This window comes from Dryobates pubescens, chromosome 19, assembly GCF_014839835.1.
Source record: "Dryobates pubescens isolate bDryPub1 chromosome 19, bDryPub1.pri, whole genome shotgun sequence".
Classification (NCBI taxonomy): Eukaryota; Metazoa; Chordata; class Aves; order Piciformes; family Picidae; genus Dryobates; species Dryobates pubescens.
The window spans coordinates 1,042,732-1,062,897 of NC_071630.1; the positions used below are offsets into that span (position 1 = coordinate 1,042,732).

Below are 20,166 nucleotides of genomic sequence, written 5' to 3' on the forward strand. Positions count from 1 at the left end.
CAGGGGTCCCTTCCAAAGCCTGCCATTTGGTGATTCTGTGAATCTCATGGTGTCCTTTCCACCCTGCAAGCTGTGCCGTGGGGTCTCACACAGGAAACAGAATGAGAGCCTCCAGTAAAACACAGGTGATGGAGCCATGTGGGGAGAGGAGCTGGCTCTGTAGCCCAGGAGATTGGTTGTCCATGGTTATTCATTCCAGAGTGTGCAGTTTCCCTCCCTTGCACGTGAAGAGGAAGCTCCTGCCTGTGCCCAGGGGCATGGACAGGTGTGCACAGCCACGGGTGGGAGTGGGGCTGGGTGGCAGAGTCTGCTGAAGCTGGGATGAGTCAGCTGCAGGCAGGGGCAGGGTAGCTGTGACTCAGCAGAGTGTTGCCCACCAGCTCCTGGCCTAGGCGATGCCAGGCAGATTTGGGTGAGGGCTGGCAGGCTGCCAGGTGTCCCCCCAGGGCCTGCCACCCCACCCAGGGACGTCAGGGCCTTACCCAAGCAGGGAGAGCACTACCCTGCAGCCTGAGTGGCAAGAAGCCTGAAGTGCTGTGGGCTTGGGGCTGTAGTCTGGTGTTTTGACCAGGGGAGGGTAGGCTCCTGAAAGAGGGGTGGAAGAGGGTCGTGGTCCTGCAGGAACTTGGTGGTGTGCTGAGAGATGTCTCTGGCACAGCAGAGTTTGGGGGGGGTTCCTTCTTGTCCCCCTTGAATTATCTTCCCTGTCTGCAGCAAGACCAGTGCCTGTCCTGCAGGGTTTGTGCCTGCTGTGCCCTGGCCCTGTCATGCCTGCACCTGTCTTGCACCCTTCAGAGTGGCCTTCCTGGCCATGGCACTTCACCAAACCCTCTGTGGTTCCAGCTGCTGCTTCCTGGCTGCAAATTTTGTGGAGCTTCCTGCTTTGTGTCCCTATTGTGCCCCAGTGCAGCCTCCCCTGGTCTGGGACAGGGGAGTGGCGATGGGAGCTGTTGGGATGGCCACAAATGACTCCATGGCATTAGGGTGGGGGAGGCCCAGTCCTGGAGTGTCAGCAGAGACAATGCCCTGGAGATGTTGCATGGCAGCAATAACTGCACCTGAAGGATGGCCAAGGGCTCAGGTCCAGCCAACATGGATTTAGGAGGGGCAGGTCCTGCTTCTCCAACCTGACCTCCTTCTATGATCAGGTGACCCGTCTGGTGGATGTGGGGAGGCTGTGGATGTGGTCTGCCTGGACTTCAGCAAGGCCTTTGACACCGTCCCCCACAGCAGACTGCTGGCTAAGCTGTCAGCTCGTGGCTTGGACCACAACACTCTGTGCTGGGTTAGGAACTGGCTGGAGGCTGAGCCCAGAGAGTGGTGGTGAATGGTGCCACAGCGAACTGGCAGCCAGGCACCAGTGGCGTCCCCCAGGGATCAGTGCTGGGCCCCATCCTCTTTAACATCTTCATTGATGATCTGGATGAGGGGGTTGAGTCAGTCATCAGCAAGTTTGCAGATGACACCAAGTTGGGAACAGATGTTAGTCAGAGGGTAGAAAGGCTCTGCAGAGGGACCTTGACCGACTGGACAGATGGGCAGAGTCCAACAGGATGGCATTCAACAAGTCCAAGTGCCAGGGGCTGCACTTTGGCCACAGCAACCCCATGCAGAGCTACAGGCTGGGGGCAGAGTGGCTGAGAGCTGCCAAACAGAGAGGGACCTGGGGGTGCTGATTGACAGCCACCTAAACATGAGCCAGCAGTGTGCCCAGGTGGCCAAGAGGGCCAATGGCATCCTGGCCTGTATTAGGAATAGTGTGGCCAGCAGGAGCAGGGAGGTCATTGTGCCCCTGGACTCTGCATTGGTTAGGCCACACCTTGAGTACTGTGTCCAGTTCTGGGCCCCTCAGTTTCAGAAGGACATTGAGAGACTTGAAGGTGTCCAGAGAAGGGCAACAAGGCTGGGGAGAGGCCTCGAGCACAGCCCTGTGAGGAGAGGCTGAGGGAGCTGGGGTTGTTTAGCCTGGAAAAGAAGAGGCTCAGAGGTGACCTCATTGCTCTCTACAACTACCTGAAGGGAGGTTGTAGCCAGGTGGGGGTTGGTCTCTTCTCTCAGGCAACCAGCACCAGAACAAGAGGACACAGTCTCAAGCTGCACCAGGGGAAGTTTAGGCTGGATGTGAGGAGAAAGTTCTTCACCAAGAGAGTAATTCATCATTTGGATGTGCTGCCCAGGGAGGTGGTAGAGTCACCATCCCTGGAGGGATTCAAGAGGAGATTGGACATGGCACTTGGTGCCATGGTCTAGTCATGGGGTCTGTGGAGACAGGTTGGACTCGATGATCTTTGAGGTCTCTTCCAACCTTAGTGATACTGTGCAGGCTGTGCAAGCTCAGGATGTGGAGTGTGGTCTTCCCACCCAGCACTAACCTATATGTTGCTGGTTTGGAGTCTCAGCAAGCTTTGCAGTGGTGCCTGACATCTCCATGTAGCTCTGACTCAGCTGCCCATGGGTCTTGGACAGCAAAGAGCAAAGCAGCACAGTCTCGGTAGGGAGTGGCCTGGACGCAGGCTGTGCTAAGGGAGAAAGGAGATTCCTGGGGGTGTGCTTCCCAGCCCAGTCTGGGATGGGCCATGGGCACTGTGAGCACAGCCTAAGTGTGGGGGGGATGTGCTGGAGGAGACCTGGGGACACACAGTGCCAGTAGCAGAGGGGAGCTCCAGATCCTTCGGCTGTGCAGGTTGTGAGAACTACCCCCGTGCCACGTGCAGCTGGAAGGGATCCCATGGAGCTGCCACAAACTGGAGGTTTGGCTCTGTGGTCTGGGGGGGAAAAAAAGTGTCCCCAGGTGCTTCTGTCCTTTCAGGTAGCTTCTCCTGCCTCATTCCCGTGAGCTAAAGGTGAGTCCTCATTTGGGACAGGACAGCAGCTTGGCACATTTGGCTTTGTAGACCATGCAGTGTCCCTCATGTTGCTGCCAACAGCTCTGCAACAGCAGCAGCCAGAGCAAGCATCAACTGGACCTTGTCCCTACCCTGTAAGTTAGGAGCTGGCAGGATGCTCTCCAGAGGGCTTCTGGGTTAGAGCTGCCACTGGTAAGAGCCTTTGTACTGGGGCACTGATCCCACTTGTCCTTGCTGGGTGCTTTATGGTCCTCCTCAGGTGTTTTTCCTTAAAACAGTCATTCTAGAGACCACACTGATGAGCTGAGCCAAGGCCTCTAGAGCTGAGACCCTTCCTTACAGCCAGCAGCCCATCAGAGTGCACAGACACTGTGCAGATGTCTGCTCACACTGTTCCTTCATGCTCCCCCCAGGAGAGGACATCAGGACATGGGATTCTGCTCTGACCAGGCTGCTTTCTCCACAGAGCAGAACAAGACTCTTCTCAGCCATGACAGCTGTTGCTTTGCTGCTGCTCTCAGTCTTTGCTTTTCCAGAGGAAGGGCCCAGGCTGCTGTGTGTGGTGGAACATGTTCTAGGCATTGAGCTGCTGCAGCACAGCTTCCTGACACTGTTGTCTCTGACTGGGAGGGGAGCTGGCCACAGGGAGGATCCTTCACACACCAGCAGCACTGAGATGTTGCAGCCTCCTCTTTGGAGACTTCAGCAGGCACCTCCTTAGAAGGGAACTGCAACAGAGAGGGCCAAGTCCACCCCATAAGGGCATTTTTTGAGGGAAAGAACTCTGGCTCTGCAAACACAACATGGAACATCAGTGCAAGTGTGGGGGAAAGCTGTGTCAGCTTTCCTTCCATCTTTTCATTCCTGGCCCAATTCTCCTTCTCTTTCTAAATGGAATGGTTGCAGGAGCCCTCACACCCAGACATCAGCCTGTGTGGGCCAAGGGGATACAGGCAGAGCTCTATTCAAGTGTCCCTTGGACTCTTCAGTGAGCTTTCTGCTGGTACTGTCTGCACGGCTGTGATGGTCCAAGCACCGTGTAGCAAGGTCCAGCTTAAGATCGGTTTCCTGGTGCTTTCCTCCTGGCAGCTGTTGGACATCTGAAGATAATTCAAAATGATCTTTGTCGTGCTCAGATCCCTCCTCCCCCTGGCCCCATGCTCAGCGGTGCTCAGGTCCATGGGCTGTTTGATGATGCAATAATGGTGCAGTCCCAGAGCTTCCACAGCCACTTCTGTCCTTCACAAGCTCTGCACTGTGAATTGTCTCCATCATCTCTCCTCAGGAATATCCACAGGAGCATCTCATTGTCTCAGGAGTGCCTTGTAGGGGGGTTATGAGCTAAAATCCCACCAGAGTGGGGGGTTCTGCCCTTCCATTTAATTGTTTTAATCTTCTTTGGCTCTTCATGGTGCCTCTTAACTTGGCCCACAGGGTGCTTTGGAAGACTTCCTCTGGTCCTGCATTAGCCAGGAGGAGCCGGGGGGGCAGAGCCGCGATGTTCGTGCCGGCTGCGGTGTGAGCCGGGGAGGGCTTTTGTTCTGCAGGCTACCCTTCAGTGCTGGTGGAGCTGGAATGACACCTAGTGGCAGGCGTGTCCTCACCTCCAGCCCTCTTCTGGGCCTCTGCCCATTGTTCCTGGGTGACCTCTTCCAAAGGAATCTGGGTTCGGTGTGCTGAGTGTGCCTTGGGCCACACCTGCAGTCCTGGATCTTCAGCAGCCCTCTCAGCATCGCTGCATTGCCTCCTACACTGACCCTGGAGAACAGCATTTTAGCCCATGCAGGGATGAGAAGGAATCCACAGGCACCCTCTGGAAGGGATGCTGAATGCCGGGAAAAAGACCATCCCCAGTGGCTCAAGGAGAAGAGGAAGCTGAGGGGAGACCTGATTGCTCTCTACAGCTCCCTGAAAGGAGGTTGGAGCCAGGTGGGGTTGGTCTCTTCTCCCAAGTGACAGGAGGAGAGGAAAAGTCCTCAAGTTGTCCAGGGAAAAATTTCTTCACTGAAGGAGTGGTTAAGCCCTGAGCCAGGGCAGTGGTGGAGTCCCCAGTTCTTGAGGGGTTTCAGAGCCGTGGAGCTGTGGTGCTGAGAGCCATAGGTTAGCAGCACGCTTGGCATTGTTGGGCTAACGGTTGGATCTTAGAGGACTTTCCCAGCCTAAACAAATCTGTGAATCTGTGCTCACCAGCTCCCTGCCTTGGGAGACATCAGAGGGGACACCAGGAGAGAGCAAAGCCTGGAGATACTGAGGCTGGAATCAGTAAGTTTTGGGCTCTCTCCATGGCGAGATCCAATGGAGCAGCTCAGGCTGTTTCTTCCCAGCCTGTTTTGCTCCAAGGAAGTGCAGTTGTGAGGAGGAGAGGGAATGGTGGTTGGTTGCCTTTGGAAGTTGGCAGAGCTGTGTAAAGGCTTTGTCCTGGGTCTCTTGGGGCAGAGAGTGACAGCTTCAAATGACTGGCCTGGTGATTCCTGGAGGGTTTTTCTCTTGGAGGGTCATTAGAAATGAACGCGAGAAGGTGTTCCAGGAGTGGCAGGAGGCAGCCGATGCAGGCTGCGAAGCTGTGGGGACCCCGTCGAGTCGCGGGAGCAGCCACAGCTGCAACGGGGCCGCCTCGGCGCTGACAGCTTTCCTGCGGCGCTGCGGAAAGCCCACGCCCAGGAAGCCCTCTGGCCGCAGGGCTCCCAGCTCCCGGCGCTGGTGTTGGTCACCGCAGTTCCGGCGGTGGGCTGGAACAGTTTGGTGCTGGGTTGGATGTGGTGCTGGGCTGGACACAGTGGTGGGCTAGCTGTGATGCTGAGCTGGTTGAGTCCCCTCGGCCTCCCAAGGGGCTGTTTTGGGAAGCATGCAGTCTTTAGGGAGTGTGTGCAGGATCTGAGCCTCTGCTGAGTCTGCAGCGCTGTGCTCGGAGTGCACGGAGCTGCTGCTTTGGTGCCCTGGATCTGCTGAGGAGCTCCACGTGCCCTGTGCAGCCCAGCTCTGCTCCTGCCCCCTGGGCTGGCTGCTGTGGGGTGCCACTGCCTGGCTGCCGGTAGTGGTCACTGAACACAGTGGGGGAGTGGATGGGTGCCTTGGGATGCAGGGCGGCAGACAGGGCTGAGATATGCCCTCCTTTGCCCACAGCAACTCATCAGCTCCCTGGTGTTTCTGTGAGCAGCTTCCATGGGTGGACAGGTGCCCACCCATGAAAAATGCAACTCCCTCGAACCACCAGGTTGGGGGTATGGGCACTACATATCCAGTGGGTGCCAAGCTCCAGTTCTGGGAGGTGCTGGTGTTCAAGTGAGGAGCACTCAACCATGGGGTGCCCCCTGTGCACTTTGTCCCCCCAGGCTGTGTGGCGAGAGGAGAGAAGCCGGAGGCAGCACTTGCACTAAGAGAATATGTTTATTAGGAGGTGGGGATGGCTCCAGCCCGGCCCTTTGCCGGCTGTGCCGACCCACGGTGCCCACGGGCACCTCGCTAGCCCTGGGCCACGATGTAGTCGATCCAGGAGCGGAACTGGCTGACGCGTGTGTACATGGCCGGCGTGTTGGTCCTGCAGTCGCTGGTGCCCCAGGAGACGATGCCGATCAGCATCCAGGAGTTGCCATTGAGGGTTACCAGAGGTCCGCCAGAGTCACCCTGTGGAGAACACATCCCACTGAGTGGTCCCAGCTGTGCTCCAAACTGGTCCCTGCTACCCAGGCCACACGATCCCCCTGGCCAGAGCTCAGCTCTCCAGCTCCAGAGATGTAAGGCCCCCGTGTCCTCCTCCTCCTCCCATCCCTGTGGGACAGCCAGTGCTCAGCTCCTTACCTGGCAGGAGCTGGCTCCCACGCCACCGGCGCAGAGCATGGAGTTGGTGATGCTGTTGCCCCAGTACTGCATGCACTGGGTCTGGGAGATCAGGGGCAAGGTCACCTGCTGCAGGCGGGTCGCCAAGGCTTGGGCTGGGGAACACAAGCAGCATGAGACCCATCCTGCTGTCTGGGGGGCTCCTGGAGCCTTTGGCAGCCCCCCAAGCTGCCCCCAAACATACAGTGCTGCCATACAAAGCAGCATCCTGCTCCATGCCGGTGGACCCCTCCTCCTGGCAGGATTGTCTGGTGCGTGCAGCCCAGTGCCCGTGGCGTCCCCTGAGGTTCACACGCCTCTTCCCTGCCCCTCAGTGTGCCCAGGCAGGCTCACTTGACCACCCAGCACCCTGCACGCACACACAGCCTCATCCCCCGGGTGCCCCAGACCCTGCAGAGCCCCGAGGAAGGTCGCCAGCCATGTATGGTGCTCCCTGAAGCCACAGTGGACATACAGTTGGGGTTGAAGCGTCCCCAGCCGGTGGTGACACACTGCAGGTTGTTGGGCAGGTTGAGGTTGGCAGGGGGCAGGCAGATGGGGGACACACGGGAGTTCAGCTGGGCGGGCGAGGAGAGCCTCAGCAGGGTGATGTCGTTGTTGAAGGTGTTGGGGTTCCAGTTGGGGTGCGTGATGGCCTGGGGAGAAATACTGCAGCGCTTCAGCCCTGCCCTGTGGTGGGGCAGAGCTGCAGCCCCATCCCAGGACCGTGGCCCCATCCCAGGACCGTGGCCCCAGCAACCTGTGCCTCACCCTGGCCACGGTCTTCACTTGCACGTTCTGTGGTTGGGAGAGGTCATATGCCCCGAGCACGACGACATGGGAATAGGGGCTGCAAGAGACAAGGCAGTCAGGAGGATGTGCAGCGGCCAGCACCCAGCCTGACATCAGGTGCTGTGTGCCCAGATGAAGCCACCATGGGGACAGCAGGGAGGGAGCCTCAAGCTGATCAGTTCTGCGGGTGCTGGCCCTTGGGGCTGCCCCTAGCAAATCTCAGTATGCCCTAAGGCCCTGCCCCAGCTGGGTGGCACCAGCGTAGGCTGGCAGGCTGTGGCTCCTCACTTGAAGTTGCAGTGGGCAGCAGTGACCACCCAGTACTGGTTGATCAGGGAGCCGCCGCAGAAGTGGGATCCGGAGCGGCTCTGGGGAGGGAAGAGGGAGGAAGAGCTGGAGCTGGGCAGGCTGAGCTCCACCGAAGCTGTGGACCGGCAGAGGGGGCCTGGGTCCCCTTTGTGGTGGCACTCAGTGCTTCAGGGAGTGGGGCAGTGCCATACCTGCAGGGACACCTGCCAGGGCCATGAGCCGGGGGTTGCAGTCTGCCCGTTGATGATCCTCTCGCTGGACTCCACTGAGGGGCTGATGGCTGGCACCCCACAGCCTGCAGAACAGGCAGGGGCACAGGGGTCACCCTGGAAGCTCAGAGCTCCCTGCTGTGGGCTGGCTGTGTCACCACCCCAGGGTGTCTTGGCCCTGCTGCAGCCCGAGCCCCCCACTGCACTTACCTGAGACTGTGCTGGCAAGGGCCAGGCAGGTGAGTGCCCACAGGAATGCCATCCTGGCAGGACAGTGTTGTGTCTCCAGGGCCACGAGCTTTATAGCCACCAGGAGCCACGTGGCTGGTAGCCAAGGCAGGTGAAGGTCCCCCCTGCTGCCTTCTTGCAGCTGCAGGCAGTGCTGGCAGGGCAAACCTGGCACCTGCCTTGCCCTACGCAGTTCCCAGAGCCAGAAGGCAACCTGGGGTGCTGACTTGTGCCTGTTCTCTCCACAGCCTTTGGACTGCAGAAGGGGCAAAAAACACAGGGCTGTGCTGAGAGGTATGGGGGGCTGCTTGTGGGCACACAGTGGGGTGGCAGTAGGGCTGGACATACTGGAACAGATGCCAGTGCCTGGGGTGTGGCAGGTCACCCCTGTGCCCAAGTCCATCTGAGATCAGTTGGCCTCAGAGGTGTTTTTCCATGTGGCCATGAAGTGATGTCCTGGGACAGCACCAGGCCCAGCTGGATGTTCCCAGGGCTCAGGGTCACCCTTTGAACCACAGCCCTGGTGCAGGTGAGTGCATCCCACAGCCCTGGGGCAGCTGGGGAGAGCAGACACCTTCCCAGGGAGGCAGGAGTCATGGCCAGCTGGGCAGTCACACAGCCAGTCCTGGGAGGGGTGGTGGAACCTTCCCAAATTGAGGCAGAGCCCGCCTGAGCACCCCTCCACCACTGCAGCTGTCAGAGCCCTCAGCCCAGGGCCACCTGCTGCACCTCCCCATGGTCCTGCTGGGTGGCCTGTTCAGTGGGTGAGGAACTGGTTGATGGTCACACCCTGGTTGATGGCTTGATGTCCAGAGGTGGGAGGAAGTTACCAGAACCTCCTCCAAGAACCTCATGAGGTGAGTTTCATGAGGTTAAAAAAAGCCAAGTGCAGGGTCCTGCACCTGGGCTGGGCACTCCCTAGCATCAGTGCAGGCTGGGGATGGAGGGTTGAAGAGCAGGCCTGAGGACGATTTGGAGGTGCAAAGCTGGAGATGAGCTGGTCCTGAGTGCTGCCAGCCCAGCCCCAGCCTGTCCTGGGCTGATCCCCAGCAGTGTGGGCAGCAGGGGCAGGGAGGGGATTCTGCCCCTCTGCTGTGCTCTGCTGAGACCTCCCTGCTGTGCTGGGGCAGCTCTGGAGCCCTCAGCACAGACAGGGACCTGGCGGAGCAGGGCCAGAGGCCACAGCAATGCTGGGAAGGCTGAAAGAGCTCTGCTGTGAGGCCAGGCTGGGCTGGGGTTATTCAGCCCCTCTGCGACTTCACCCTAGGCACAGGGGTCTCTAGGGGCTCCATCATCCCCCATGTCTCTGGGTGATGCTCCCAGGGTGACAGCAGGAGGCAGAAACCATCCCTGGGGTGATACTGGGTATGAGGATTGATCTTCTCCTCTCTCTGCCCCCACAGGCCCTGATCCCTCTCCTGACCCAGTGGAGCAGAGCCTGGATGCTGGTGAGTGCAGAGCTCAGGGCTTTATTTCTGGTAGTGGTGCCACACGAGGACAGCAACCCACCACAAGGCAGGGAGCATGGCAGGGGCTGAGCATAAGGGTCCAGGCAGAGAGCCAGGCCTTGCACCTGTCTTCACATGACACCTGGGAAGGACAGGACCAAGGGCTGGAGAGCAGCAGAGGATGGAGGAAGAGCCCAGAGTGGTGCTGCAGATCACAGAGGAGCCTTGGGACACATCAGATACAGCCATGCTCTCCAAGAAGCTGGAGAGTCTTGGGCTCCAGTCTTGCCTTGGATGATGGCAAGAGCTGGGCCCAAGAACTGGGCAGGTCAGCAGGAACTCAGAGCTGTCCTTTCCCACTGGCAGGGACAGGACCGCTGGCACTACCCTTCTCTGTGGCCATGAGCTGGCTGAGCTGCTCTCCATCATCCTTGCAGGATCCAGGCCAGTGGAGCAGCAGCAGCAGACCTCTGGGCTGAGACTTCCCATGGCTGAAACCCTCCTGCAAGCCTGGGCTTAGCAAGGCTCCACTCTACCCTGGAGCTGGAGTGGCCTCAGGCTCCACGGCCAGCCTGCGCTGCCGCTGCGTGTGGCAGGAGACCAGGCAAAGCCACACACCGCTGCAGCCCCACAGAGCCCTGCCCTCAGCCCAGCTGCAGAGCCCTGCCCTTTGCTCTGCAGCTCCTCTTCTGCACAGGAACCCAGAGCCCAGCTACCCTCACCTCCTGCCTCAGCAGCCCAGCAGAGCAGCCAGGGGTTGGTCTCCCAGGACTAGTGCTTGCAGGGCACAGCTCAGCGAGGGTGGCATGACTCCAGACTGTGCCCAGCACAGGGCAAGGTGCTGCAGGTAGGGGGTGGCGTGGGTCCCTTCCCTTGCCCTGGCGCTGTCCTGGGTGCAGGTCCAGGTGAGGGCGGTGGGCAGCATCAGGCACACTTGGCCTTGCGGAGGCAGAGGGGCAGCTCCGGCATGGGCACCAGGATGGTGCTGAAGATGGGCCGGTAGCCGTCGGGCAGGACCTGGGGGTGCTGAGCCATCATCTCCAGCACCATGTGCCGCAGCTCCTTGGAGACGTCGCCACGGAGGTCCAGCAGGGTGGAGATGTGCTCATCACTGGGCACAGAGTGAGGGGTAAGGCTGGGCACTGCTGCCCCATGCTCCACCCAGGGTGTCCACAACCCTCCCCTGACCCAGCAGCTGAGCTGGAGCCAAGGCAGAGCTGGGGCTGTGCCCAGCTAAACACCAAACTCTGCCTGAAAACAACCCCTCTGAGCTCGAGAGCTTGGGTTGGGCATTGCATGGCTTCCATCTGGCCCTGCCACTGCTGGGATGGTGGTTGGGATTCCTCAGACCTTGGCCACTAAGTACAGATGGGAGACTCCCCAAGGGAGGTTGTGGAACTCGCCCAGGGTTTGTCCCACAGCAGACCTGGTTCTTCCTTTCCACCTTTAGTGGTCTCAAAGGAACAGGCTGCTTTAGGGGGGTGGTTGAATCCCTACCCCTGGAGGTGTTTCAAAGCTGCAGGGGTGTGGTGCTGAGGGCAATAGGTTAGCCCCAGCCTTGGCAGAGCTGGAGAATGGTTGGACTGGATGAGCTTGAAGGGCTTTGCCAACCAAAATGATTCTCTCATTCTCTGATCTTTGCCTTTAGGACTTTGAATAGAACTCCTCAAATATGGAGTATGGGGAAGGAAGCCTCAGGGAGGAGGGAGAAAATCCCAGGTTCCTTCCTGCTCTGCAGTGCAACCTCACAAGGTCCAGGGCAAGCTTAGCACTCCTGTGCAGACTGGTGCTGACCCCATCTCAGGCCAGAGCTGTACTGGGCTTCTTACCTGACATCAGGATACTTGGTGATGAAGCCCAGCACCTCCAGGCTGAGCAGGGCTGGGTCTTTGAGGCAGATCAGCTCCCGCAGGGCAAAGATGGCATCCAGGCTCTGCTGGCTCTGCTCCAGACCCTGGGATTGAGAGCAACCATGCAGGACACAGGGAGAGGAGAGCACCACAGTGGCTGAGGAGCTGCAGTCCAGCCCTCAGGACCCAGTCACTTGCAGCTGGTGTCCCCATGCAGCATGTTCCAACCACAGAACCCCAGAGGCAGGCGGGGCTGGAAGGGACCTCTGGAGCTCACCCAGTCCAACCCCCTGCTCAAGCAGGGCACCCACAGCAGCTTGCCCAGGAGCACAATGCCCAGGAGGGTTGGAAACTCTCTACACAAGGAGACTCCACAACCTCTGTGGGTAGCCTGCTCCAGGCCTCCAGCACCCTCACAACAAACAAGTTTCTCCTCCTGCTCAGGCAGAACCTCCTGCATTCCAGTTTGTGCCCTCTGTCCCTTATCCTGTCCCTGGGCACCACTGAGCAAAGTCTGTCCCCAGCCTCTTGCCCCTCATAGGTCCTTTAAGCTCTTGCTGAGCACTGGGAAGTTCTCCTGTGCCCCTGATCCTGGAGTCAGTGCTAGGATTGTGCAGTCTCCTCAGCCTGCACTGGACAGGGTGGGTGATGCCCCAGGTCCCTCACCCAGCCACTGCTTATATTTTGGCCTCCTGACTGCCCAGGTGCAGCAGCCCCATCCTGTCTATGGCCTGCTGCCCCCAGCCCAGCTGCCCTGCTGGAGGGGAGCAGGGGCTGAGGCAGATGAGCTGTGAGCTGCCCCCCAAGCTGTCCTCTCCCCAGCTCTCACCAAGCCACAGAAGAGGTCACGCAGCTGTGTGGCATCCTGCAGCAGGCGGTGGCACAGCTGTGCCCGCTCCTCCTGGCTCCTGCACACCATCTTCTGCTGCAGCAGAGCCCGCAGGTACTGGCTGGTCACCACCAGCTCGCTCTCTGCCAGGAGCAGCTAGGCAGGGGAGAACTGTCAGTGCTGGGCATCACCTGCTGGCCTGACCTCCACTGCCCAGGGAAAGGCAGAGGGGAAAAGGGGCAGCAGGCAACACTGAGTCATGGGGACAACCTACTGGGGAGCCACCTGGGTAGAGAGACAGAGAAGGTGGCTGAATTTTGGGGGAAACTGAGCATCTGGAAACGGCCTGAAGTTGGACCAGGAGAGGTTTAAGTTGGACATTAAAAGAAAACTTCATTTGAAGGGTTCTCAAAGCCTGGCACAGGCTGCCCAGGGAACCCTGGAAGGGGTTTCAAAGAGGCAGAGATGTGCTGAGGGCTGTGGGTTAGCTCTAGCCTTGGTAGGGTTAGAGAATGGTTGAATCTGATGATCTTAAAGGGCTTTTCCAACCAAAAAGGATTCCCTGGTCCCAGGGCTGCTCTGGAGGACATTTTCTCTCCAGCAAACACAACCATAGCTGTGACCCCCATGTCCTGCCCCCAGCATGGCACTCAGCTGCCCCAGCCCCTTGCCCTGCAGCAGATCAGCCACCTGAGGGATACCCCAGCAGCCTACCGTGGAGATGGGCCTCCTGACACGGCAGAAGTCCTTGCTGTACCTCTCCACCACCTCACACATGCTGCTGACCAGCGCAGACCCTGACAACCACCTGCGGGAGGGCACCTGCAGGCAGAGGGGCTGCAAGGGAAGGAGCAGCCTTGGGTGCCCTGCAGCACAGTGCTTCTGAAGAGCTGCAGCTGTGGCTGGTACAATGTCCCCCAGCCACTGCTGGCAGCACAGAATATCAGAGTGGGGTTGGAAGGGACATCTGGAGCTCACGCAGTCCAACCCCCTGCTCAAGCAGGACACCTACAGCAGCTTGCCCAGGAGCACAGTGGCCAGGGGGGGTTGGAAGCTCTCCACACCAGGAGACTCCACAACCTCTCTGGGCAGCCTGCTTCAGGCCTCCAGCACCCTCACACCAAACAATTTCTCTTCCTGCTCAGGTGGAACCTCCTGGGTTCCAGTTTGTGCCCTTTGCCCATTGGCCTGTTCCCTGGGCACCACTGAGCAGAGTCTGTCCCCAGCCTCTTGCTCCCACAGGTCCTTTAGCTCTTGCTGAGCATTGCTCAGCTCCCCTCTGGGGCTGCTCTTCTCCAGGCTCTCAGCCCCAGGGCTCTCAGCCTTTGCTCCTCACAGATCAGCTCCAAGCCCCTCAGCAGCTTTGCAGCCTCCCCTGGACTCTTTCCAGCAGTCCCCTGTCTCTCCTGACCAATATTCCAGATTGGGTCTGGACCATCAGGTTTTTCACCACATCTGTTCAGAGTAGAAGGGCAGAAGAGTCTCCCTTGCCCTGCTGGCCACACTTCTGAATGCCCCCCAGGACCCCACTGGCCTTCTTGCCCACAAGGGCACACTGCTGGCTCATGGGGAATTTTTCCCCCATCCCTCTCGGGTCCTTCTCTGTGGAGCTGCTCTCCAGCAGTCTCCCCCTCACCTGTCCTGCTGCAGGAGGTGCAGGACTCCACACTTCCCCTTGTTGAACTTCATGGCATTCCCTCTGCCCAGCTCTCAGCCTGCCCAGGTCTCTCAGAGTTTATCATCTACTGTGCTTTGTGAACCCCCCAAAGCCCACAGCAATCAGGAGTGATCTACCCCAGGGAGTTATGGAACCACACTGTGGGTGTCCCTCCCAGAAACCCAGAGATCCAGACTTTGGGGCTTTCCCTGGGTCATGCTGTGCCACCATGGGCAGAGCTGACCTGAGCAGAGCAGCTCCTCACACCCTTGTTTGTGGCCTTATCCCTGCTGTGCTGTTTGATTCCCATTGCTCTGCATTTCCTGTGTTGGGACAGTGCAGGTCTGGCCAAGGGCTCTGATCCCCCATCCTGCCCTGACATCAACATTCCCTCTGTGTCTGCTGGGCCCAGGGCAGCCTCTCCACTGCCTGCCAGGCCTTGCCCCTTGGCTGCTCCCTGCTTCCCGTGGCATTCCAGCCTGGAATAGCAGTGCCTTTGGCTATTCCTGGTTCCCGTGGCGGCCTCCAGGAAAGCTAAATTTGACTCAGGGCAGGAAGCCGCCAGGGCAGCACTCCTGGGCTGTGTCCTCCACACCGCCCTGGCTGCTCTCCTCTTGGCTTCCTGTCATGGCACAGCCCCAGAAAGGAGCCTGAGGCAGCCCAGGGTGGGGCAGAGGCTCCATGTCTCCATGGGCTGGGGTCTGGGGACCAACAGAGCCAGGGTGGTGCTGGCTGGGTTGAGCTGCTGGTCTGGGAGCCAGGCTGGACGAGGTAGCTGCAGGAGGGAACCCGTGCCTGGGGGTGGAGGGGCAGGAGTCTTCTACCTGTGGACAGGTTTGTGGCAGCCTTGAGGCCCCAGGGGGTTGGGCACAGGTACCTGCAGGTCTAGGAGCAGCTCTTCCAGCAGCAGCTGGCAGGCCTTCTTCTGTGTCCTGTCCAGAGCAGCCTGCAGGGACGCAGGTACCTCTCTGCAGGCAGCGTTGGGGTGCAGGGAGGAGGCAGAGGAGCTGGAAGAAGGGAGAGGACAGAGCCTGGGAGGCATGGTGGTCCTCGGGGGGATGTGGCTCCCTTGTGGGTGGTGGGGGTGCTGCAAGATCTACAAGGTGCTGGTTGACATTACCTGAGGGCCAGGTTGTTGTTGAGAGTGGCCAGCAGGTAGGAGACGTAGAACCTGGGCACGCTGCGGTCCCTCTGGTGCTCCTTCCCACACTGCACCAGGGCCTCCCGCAGCCTGCAACACAGTGAGGCAGTGTGGGCACAGCCACCAGCACCCAGAGCTGGCATGCTCCTGGGGGCACCTGGACATCCCAATACGCTCCTAGCTTGCTTGGGCAGGGTGGGACTGTGGGACTCATTCTGGACCCTGCTGGAGCACAGGGCTCAGTGGTACAGGGCAGATCCCTGAGGCAGCAAGCCCTGGGAACTGACGGCCCCGAAGGCTGAGACAGTAGCCCCATGGGCAGAGCAGGCTACTGAGCCCTGGGCAAGGGCTGGGTGCCCCACAGCACATCTCCACCATCAACCTGTGGTGCTTGGCTATGGGACCCAGGGTCTGTGAGGACAGGCAGGGGTGTGAGGGGCTCTACTGACCGGCCCAGAAATGCCTCCAGCTCCTCCAAGGCCATGTTGTAGACCTTCTGCTGCAGAGAGTCCGTGATCAAGGAGGCTACCTGGATATTCTCATTCAGCATCTGCAGAGGGAGAGGAGGTTAGAGGCAAGTCAGGCCACCATCCTCTCTCTGGGGGCTCTCAGCATGGCCATGCCCCATGGTGCTGGGGACCTACCTGCATGACAATGACAGGCAGGGCTGACTGGAAGAAGCCCTGATGATCTGTCTCAGGTTCCTCTTCCCTGAACCACTCCTTGAATTCCACTTCCAGCGTTCTCTGCATCCACTCAAACACACTAGCCTGTGGGATGGACACCCACCAGGATCACCCCAAGAATTCAGCTTGAAATCCAGTACCTAGAACAGCATCAAGCCCTGGGCCTCATCCCACAGGCTTACAGTGCCCTGTCACTGTCAGAGCAGATGCTGGCACAGTGGTGGTGGTTCCCATGCCCACTGCATGTGTGCTGTCCCACTCACCCACCTTGACTTTCACCACATATTTCCTCTCTGTCTGATCCACCAGCTCAGGAGACATCAAGGGGCCCAGAGCAGAAACATCCACTTCTGGGAGAAGGTCAGGGTGCGCCATCATCTCTGGGCTGCAGGGCAGAGGTGGCACAGGGCTGGTCACACCTGTGCTTGCCAGCAGTTCCTACCTCTCCCTCTGCCCTCCCAGTGGTCACTTCCAGGCAGCTGAAGCCACTCTTCCACCCCCCCCTCGTGCTGGTGGGTAACCCACAGCCTGCCTGGCTCGGTGGGCACTGGGGCTGGTGCTGACCTGTGATACACGTGCAATGCCCACTCAAGCAGCAGGAACAGTCCCTGCTTGTCCAGGTCCTCTCGGAGGAGGTCCTGGAGGTGGCTGGCAAGGGCTTGGTGGTAGGCAGCGGTGCAGAGGCCCAGGATGTTGTAGTGAGCCGGGACACACTGGACCATCAGGTCCTTCACCACCCGCAGCTCGGACACAATGTCCTCCCTCAGCGCCGCCAGGTGCCTGGCCAGCTGCGGCCCCGCGCTGCCCGCGTGGGCGGCACGGAGCCGAGCTCCTGCCAGGCTCTCCTGCAGCACGTGACGGAACTTCTGCCTCCAGCCCTTGGGGCGTCCGGGGGGCAGGAAGGAGGCCTCCAGGAGCAGAGTGTCATCGATCTTCTCCTCCCGCTCGATGATCCTCACAGCGGTGACGAAGAGGGCTGGGTCCTCACGCACCAGCCGCAGGCTGCTGCCCACGATGCCCCACAGCTGCTTGGCCAGGCTCTCGTTGAGCTCCTGCAGGCCACCAAAGTAGCACAGCACAGGTGCCTGGGCGCTGGAGAGCCCACGGAGGTGCAGCTGGGATAAGATGTCATCCCGGAGGTGCTCCATCATCATCAGCTCCGCGTGGGCCTCCAGGAGGTGCTGCCCACGGAGCAGCTGCAGGGTGTGGGAAAAGGCCTCATGGACTGTGGAAGAGGGCACAGAGATGCTGAGGTGAGCGCAGGGGGCACAGAGGGGGCTGGCACCAGGGTCAGGGCTGCAGGCTAGCAGGGAGATGGCAAGGGGACAGGTCTGAGACCTGGGTCTCTGGGAACACCATGCGGGGTCAGGCCCCGCAGAGGCCTCCATCCACAGAGCCCTCCCGAAGCCAATCAGCAGAGCTGCAGTGCCCTGCTGTAACTTTGCCAGCAGCCCTGTCTGGGGCCCAGGGTTGAAGCCCTCCCCAGACGCAGCAGGAGGTGGCCAGAGCCTTACCTGAGAAGAGCTGGGGCAGCACCTGCACCACGGATGCCAGCTGCACGTGCTCTGCCATCAGTGTGCGCATCTGCCGCAGGCCCTGGCATTGCTCTGCACTGTCCAGCAGGGCCCAGCGGGCAGCCCCCAGCTCCTGGCACACATCCTGCACCTCCTGGGCTGCCAACTGCAGCTGTTCCAGCCCTGTGTTCACCCCCTCCAGGTAGGACTGGACAGTCGACTGGGGGGCAGAAGAGGACACAGGGGCAGTGGAGAAGCCCTCACAGTGGAGGACTTGCTTGCTGCTCCTCCAGCCTTGCCAGGGCTCTCCTGCAGGAGTTCTCCCAGCCCCACAGGGTCACATCTGCCTCTGCCATTGTGACCTCATCTCCCAGACCATTCACGGTCCCATCAGACTTGAGCACTGCCAGCTTCCAGCAGCTGGAATATTGCACTCTGCTCTGGGTAAACTGAGTCACAGAGGCTGCTACAGGGTGGAGGCAATGGCTGCTGTGCTGGAGGGGGGAGAAGGGCATCACTTGGAGGTGACTGAGGCAGCAGGGTGAGGCAGCAACCAGAAGTCTCCTTTCAGTTTTAGAGGATTACTTTGCTTCTGCAGAATATTTGCAAGCCAGAGGGTCCCCATGTACTCCCTTACTAAGGCACCTCAGTGACCATGCTGACCCTCCTCCCAAATGGATCTCCATCTTTTCCATGCCCATCTCCATGACCTGTCCACCCATTTAACTCCTGGCTCCTGGTACCAAGGAATGCTTTTACCCAGCATCATGAAAAGCAGGTTGTTTTCTCTGGGGCCACCTCACTTAAAACCAGTTTGCTTCCTGGACAATTACCGTCCATGGAGGTGGGAGAAACCATCTCCAAAATAATCAGCAGAGGTTGAGGTGCTCAGGCTGAGGTTAATGGTTCCTTGGGTATGTGAGAAGATTTGCCCTGAGCAGGGGGGAGCACATGGGGACTGGGCCAGTCCTGCCAGATGGGTGTAGAGATGGAGTTTCTCCCATAGGGATCTGCTGGGATGAGATGGGGATCCAGTGGTGGGACTTCTACCATTGCTGGAGACCCAGGACAACCATTTTAACACTACAGACCCTGCCCAGGCACAAGGCAGGAGGTCCTGGTGGGGTTCACCAAATCCTTTGTTCCATGCAATTGTTTCTCCCACCAAGCACCAGCCAGAGCACAAGATTTTGCCAGAAATGGGGGAAAAAAAGATGACTCCCATGATGATGGGAGAGGAGAGCCCATCTGGGATCCCTGTCCTGGGTGGTGGTGAGGCTGCAGGTGCCCTTGGTGTGGGCTGTGGCAAGCACTCACCTTCAGCCGGGAATAGATGGAGCTGTTCCTCTGTGTTTCGCGGCTCCGGTACTGCCCCAGCCCCTGCAGTTTCTCGGGGCAATAGAACACCCCTGAAGCCCATTTCAGAGCAGCTCCTCTTGCCAGCTTCTCAGCCTTCTCTGCTTCTGGCCACTCCTCATCTGCAGATGAAGCAAGGGGTTAAGGAGGACAAGAGGCTAAAGACCACAAGGAAGCTTGTCCCGGCAGGGCAGGAAGGGCCCCTGAGGCCAGGGCCAGGAAGCTGTCACCAGTGGACTTCCAAGCACACCCAGATGTGGGAAACCAGGCAGCAGGTCCTGTTGTGGGAGCTCCTGAGGTGCCACCACCACAGACTGGAGTTGTCACAGTGGCTGTGGCAGGCGGAAGGCTGCCCCAAGGAGCTGTGCCCCAACCTGCCAGCTCGGGCTGTGCCCTAGGCAGAGCACACAGCCCCACTGCTCCCCTCAGACACAGACTGCATTGTCTGAGGCGGGTCTGATGGCACCTGATGGCTTCTCAAACCTGCTTCAGGCATTAGGGGCAGGACTGAGACTTCACCAGTCAGCAAGAGGGATGGGGAGATGGCAGCTCTCACATGGAAAACCATCCTGAGATGAGGCCAGAGGCTCCTGGTGTCCCAAAGGCAGCCACGTAGCTGGGGGGTGCCACGGTGTCTCCCTTGGCACAGGGTCCGAAGCCGTGCCAAAGGCCCTCTGGCCAGAGCGGAGGGCTGAGGACCGACGTGGTTATCATGTCAGCCCCCAGCCCCGGCACCCGGTTCCATTGTTTCCCCCACCCCATCTCCAGCACCACACCGCAGCCCCACGGGGATGCCACCCAGAGCCCAGCCAGCCTCCTGCCCTACCGGGGACCAGGGGCTTCGGCGGCGGCAGTGCTGCGAGAGGAGCTGTGGGGCGGGCACCCTCAGGAAGCGGCCCCGGCCCCCGCCCCGGGAGAAGGCGCAGGGGGGCAGGAGAGCCCCCGAGCCGTGCCGCAGGCATCGGCATCACTCCCGGGGCTGGCCGCGTCCCCGTTACCTGTGGGGCTGGCGGCGTGCGGGTCCCCTGCAGGCATGCCCATGGTCCGTGGGCCGAGCGAGCCGTGGACCTGGGCCGGCAGCCGCTTCCTCCGCGCCGGCAGCCGCTCTGCTCGGGGCCCTCTTTGTGCGCCCCTCAGCACGGCAGGCTGGGCGGGCGGGGGCAGGCGGCACGCACGGGAAGCCGCCGCGGATGTGCGGGGCTCGGCAGCACACGTCATGACCTGCGTGCCCTTGCCAAGGCGTCTGAGGCGCAGGCATCCCGCCGTGTGCCCTCCTGGCACAGCCCCGGGGCAGGCACCCCGCCCTGTTTGGTCGTGCTGTCACCTCTAGTTAGCTCCCCAAGGCATCACGGAGCCGCCCAGGCTGGAGAAGCCCTTCCAGAGCACCCAGTGCAGTCATCAGCCTAGCACTGAGGAGTCCTCGACTGCAGCACATCCCTCAGCACCGCACCCACACGACTCTGACACCCCTCCAGGGATGAGGGC

At 60.0% G+C, this 20,166-nt stretch overlaps 2 protein-coding genes across 2 annotated transcripts; both read right to left on the reverse strand.

Annotated features, from left to right (window-relative positions):
- Window positions 1-6,237: 6,237 nt before the first annotated feature.
- On the reverse strand, window positions 6,238-9,171 carry CTRL (chymotrypsin like). Its single transcript, XM_009900043.2, has 7 exons — window positions 8,183-9,171; window positions 7,955-8,058; window positions 7,743-7,822; window positions 7,434-7,512; window positions 7,138-7,318; window positions 6,645-6,778; window positions 6,238-6,470 (listed from the first exon to the last, which is right to left on the reverse strand). The coding sequence occupies exons 1-7, from the start codon at window positions 8,601-8,603 to the stop codon at window positions 6,309-6,311; spliced, it is 1,161 nt and encodes a 386-aa protein (XP_009898345.2). The 5' UTR covers window positions 8,604-9,171; the 3' UTR covers window positions 6,238-6,308.
- Window positions 9,172-10,551: 1,380 nt separating this feature from the next.
- Window positions 10,552-19,899, reverse strand: EXOC3L1 (exocyst complex component 3 like 1). Its single transcript, XM_054170273.1, has 13 exons — window positions 19,680-19,899; window positions 18,643-18,803; window positions 17,326-17,545; window positions 16,376-17,036; window positions 16,079-16,196; window positions 15,770-15,895; window positions 15,575-15,675; window positions 15,105-15,215; window positions 14,862-14,991; window positions 13,042-13,164; window positions 12,328-12,483; window positions 11,478-11,602; window positions 10,552-10,759 (listed from the first exon to the last, which is right to left on the reverse strand). The coding sequence occupies exons 1-13, from the start codon at window positions 19,897-19,899 to the stop codon at window positions 10,573-10,575; spliced, it is 2,439 nt and encodes an 812-aa protein (XP_054026248.1). The 3' UTR covers window positions 10,552-10,572.
- Window positions 19,900-20,166: the final 267 nt, after the last annotated feature.

What these genes read in the sequence shown, in the direction of transcription:
- EXOC3L1 (XM_054170273.1), bottom strand. Translation starts at nt 19,899, where the DNA reads ATGACGTGTGCTGCCGAGCCCCGCACATCCGCGGCGGCTTCCCGTGCG. An exon ending in GCACGCCGCCAGCCCCACAG is followed by an intron (nt 18,804 to 19,679) that starts GTAACGGGGACG and finishes CTTCATCTGCAG; the next exon opens with ATGAGGAGTGGCCAGAAGCA. An exon ending in GCATTGCACGTGTATCACAG is followed by an intron (nt 16,197 to 16,375) that starts GTCAGCACCAGC and finishes TCTGCCCTGCAG; the next exon opens with CCCAGAGATGATGGCGCACC.
- CTRL (XM_009900043.2), bottom strand. Translation starts at nt 8,603, where the DNA reads ATGGACTTGGGCACAGGGGTGACCTGCCACACCCCAGGCACTGGCATC. An exon ending in GCTGCCCACTGCAACTTCAA is followed by an intron (nt 7,513 to 7,742) that starts GTGAGGAGCCAC and finishes TGTCTCTTGCAG; the next exon opens with CCCCTATTCCCATGTCGTCG. An exon ending in TGGGAGCCAGCTCCTGCCAG is followed by an intron (nt 6,471 to 6,644) that starts GTAAGGAGCTGA and finishes TGTTCTCCACAG; the next exon opens with GGTGACTCTGGCGGACCTCT.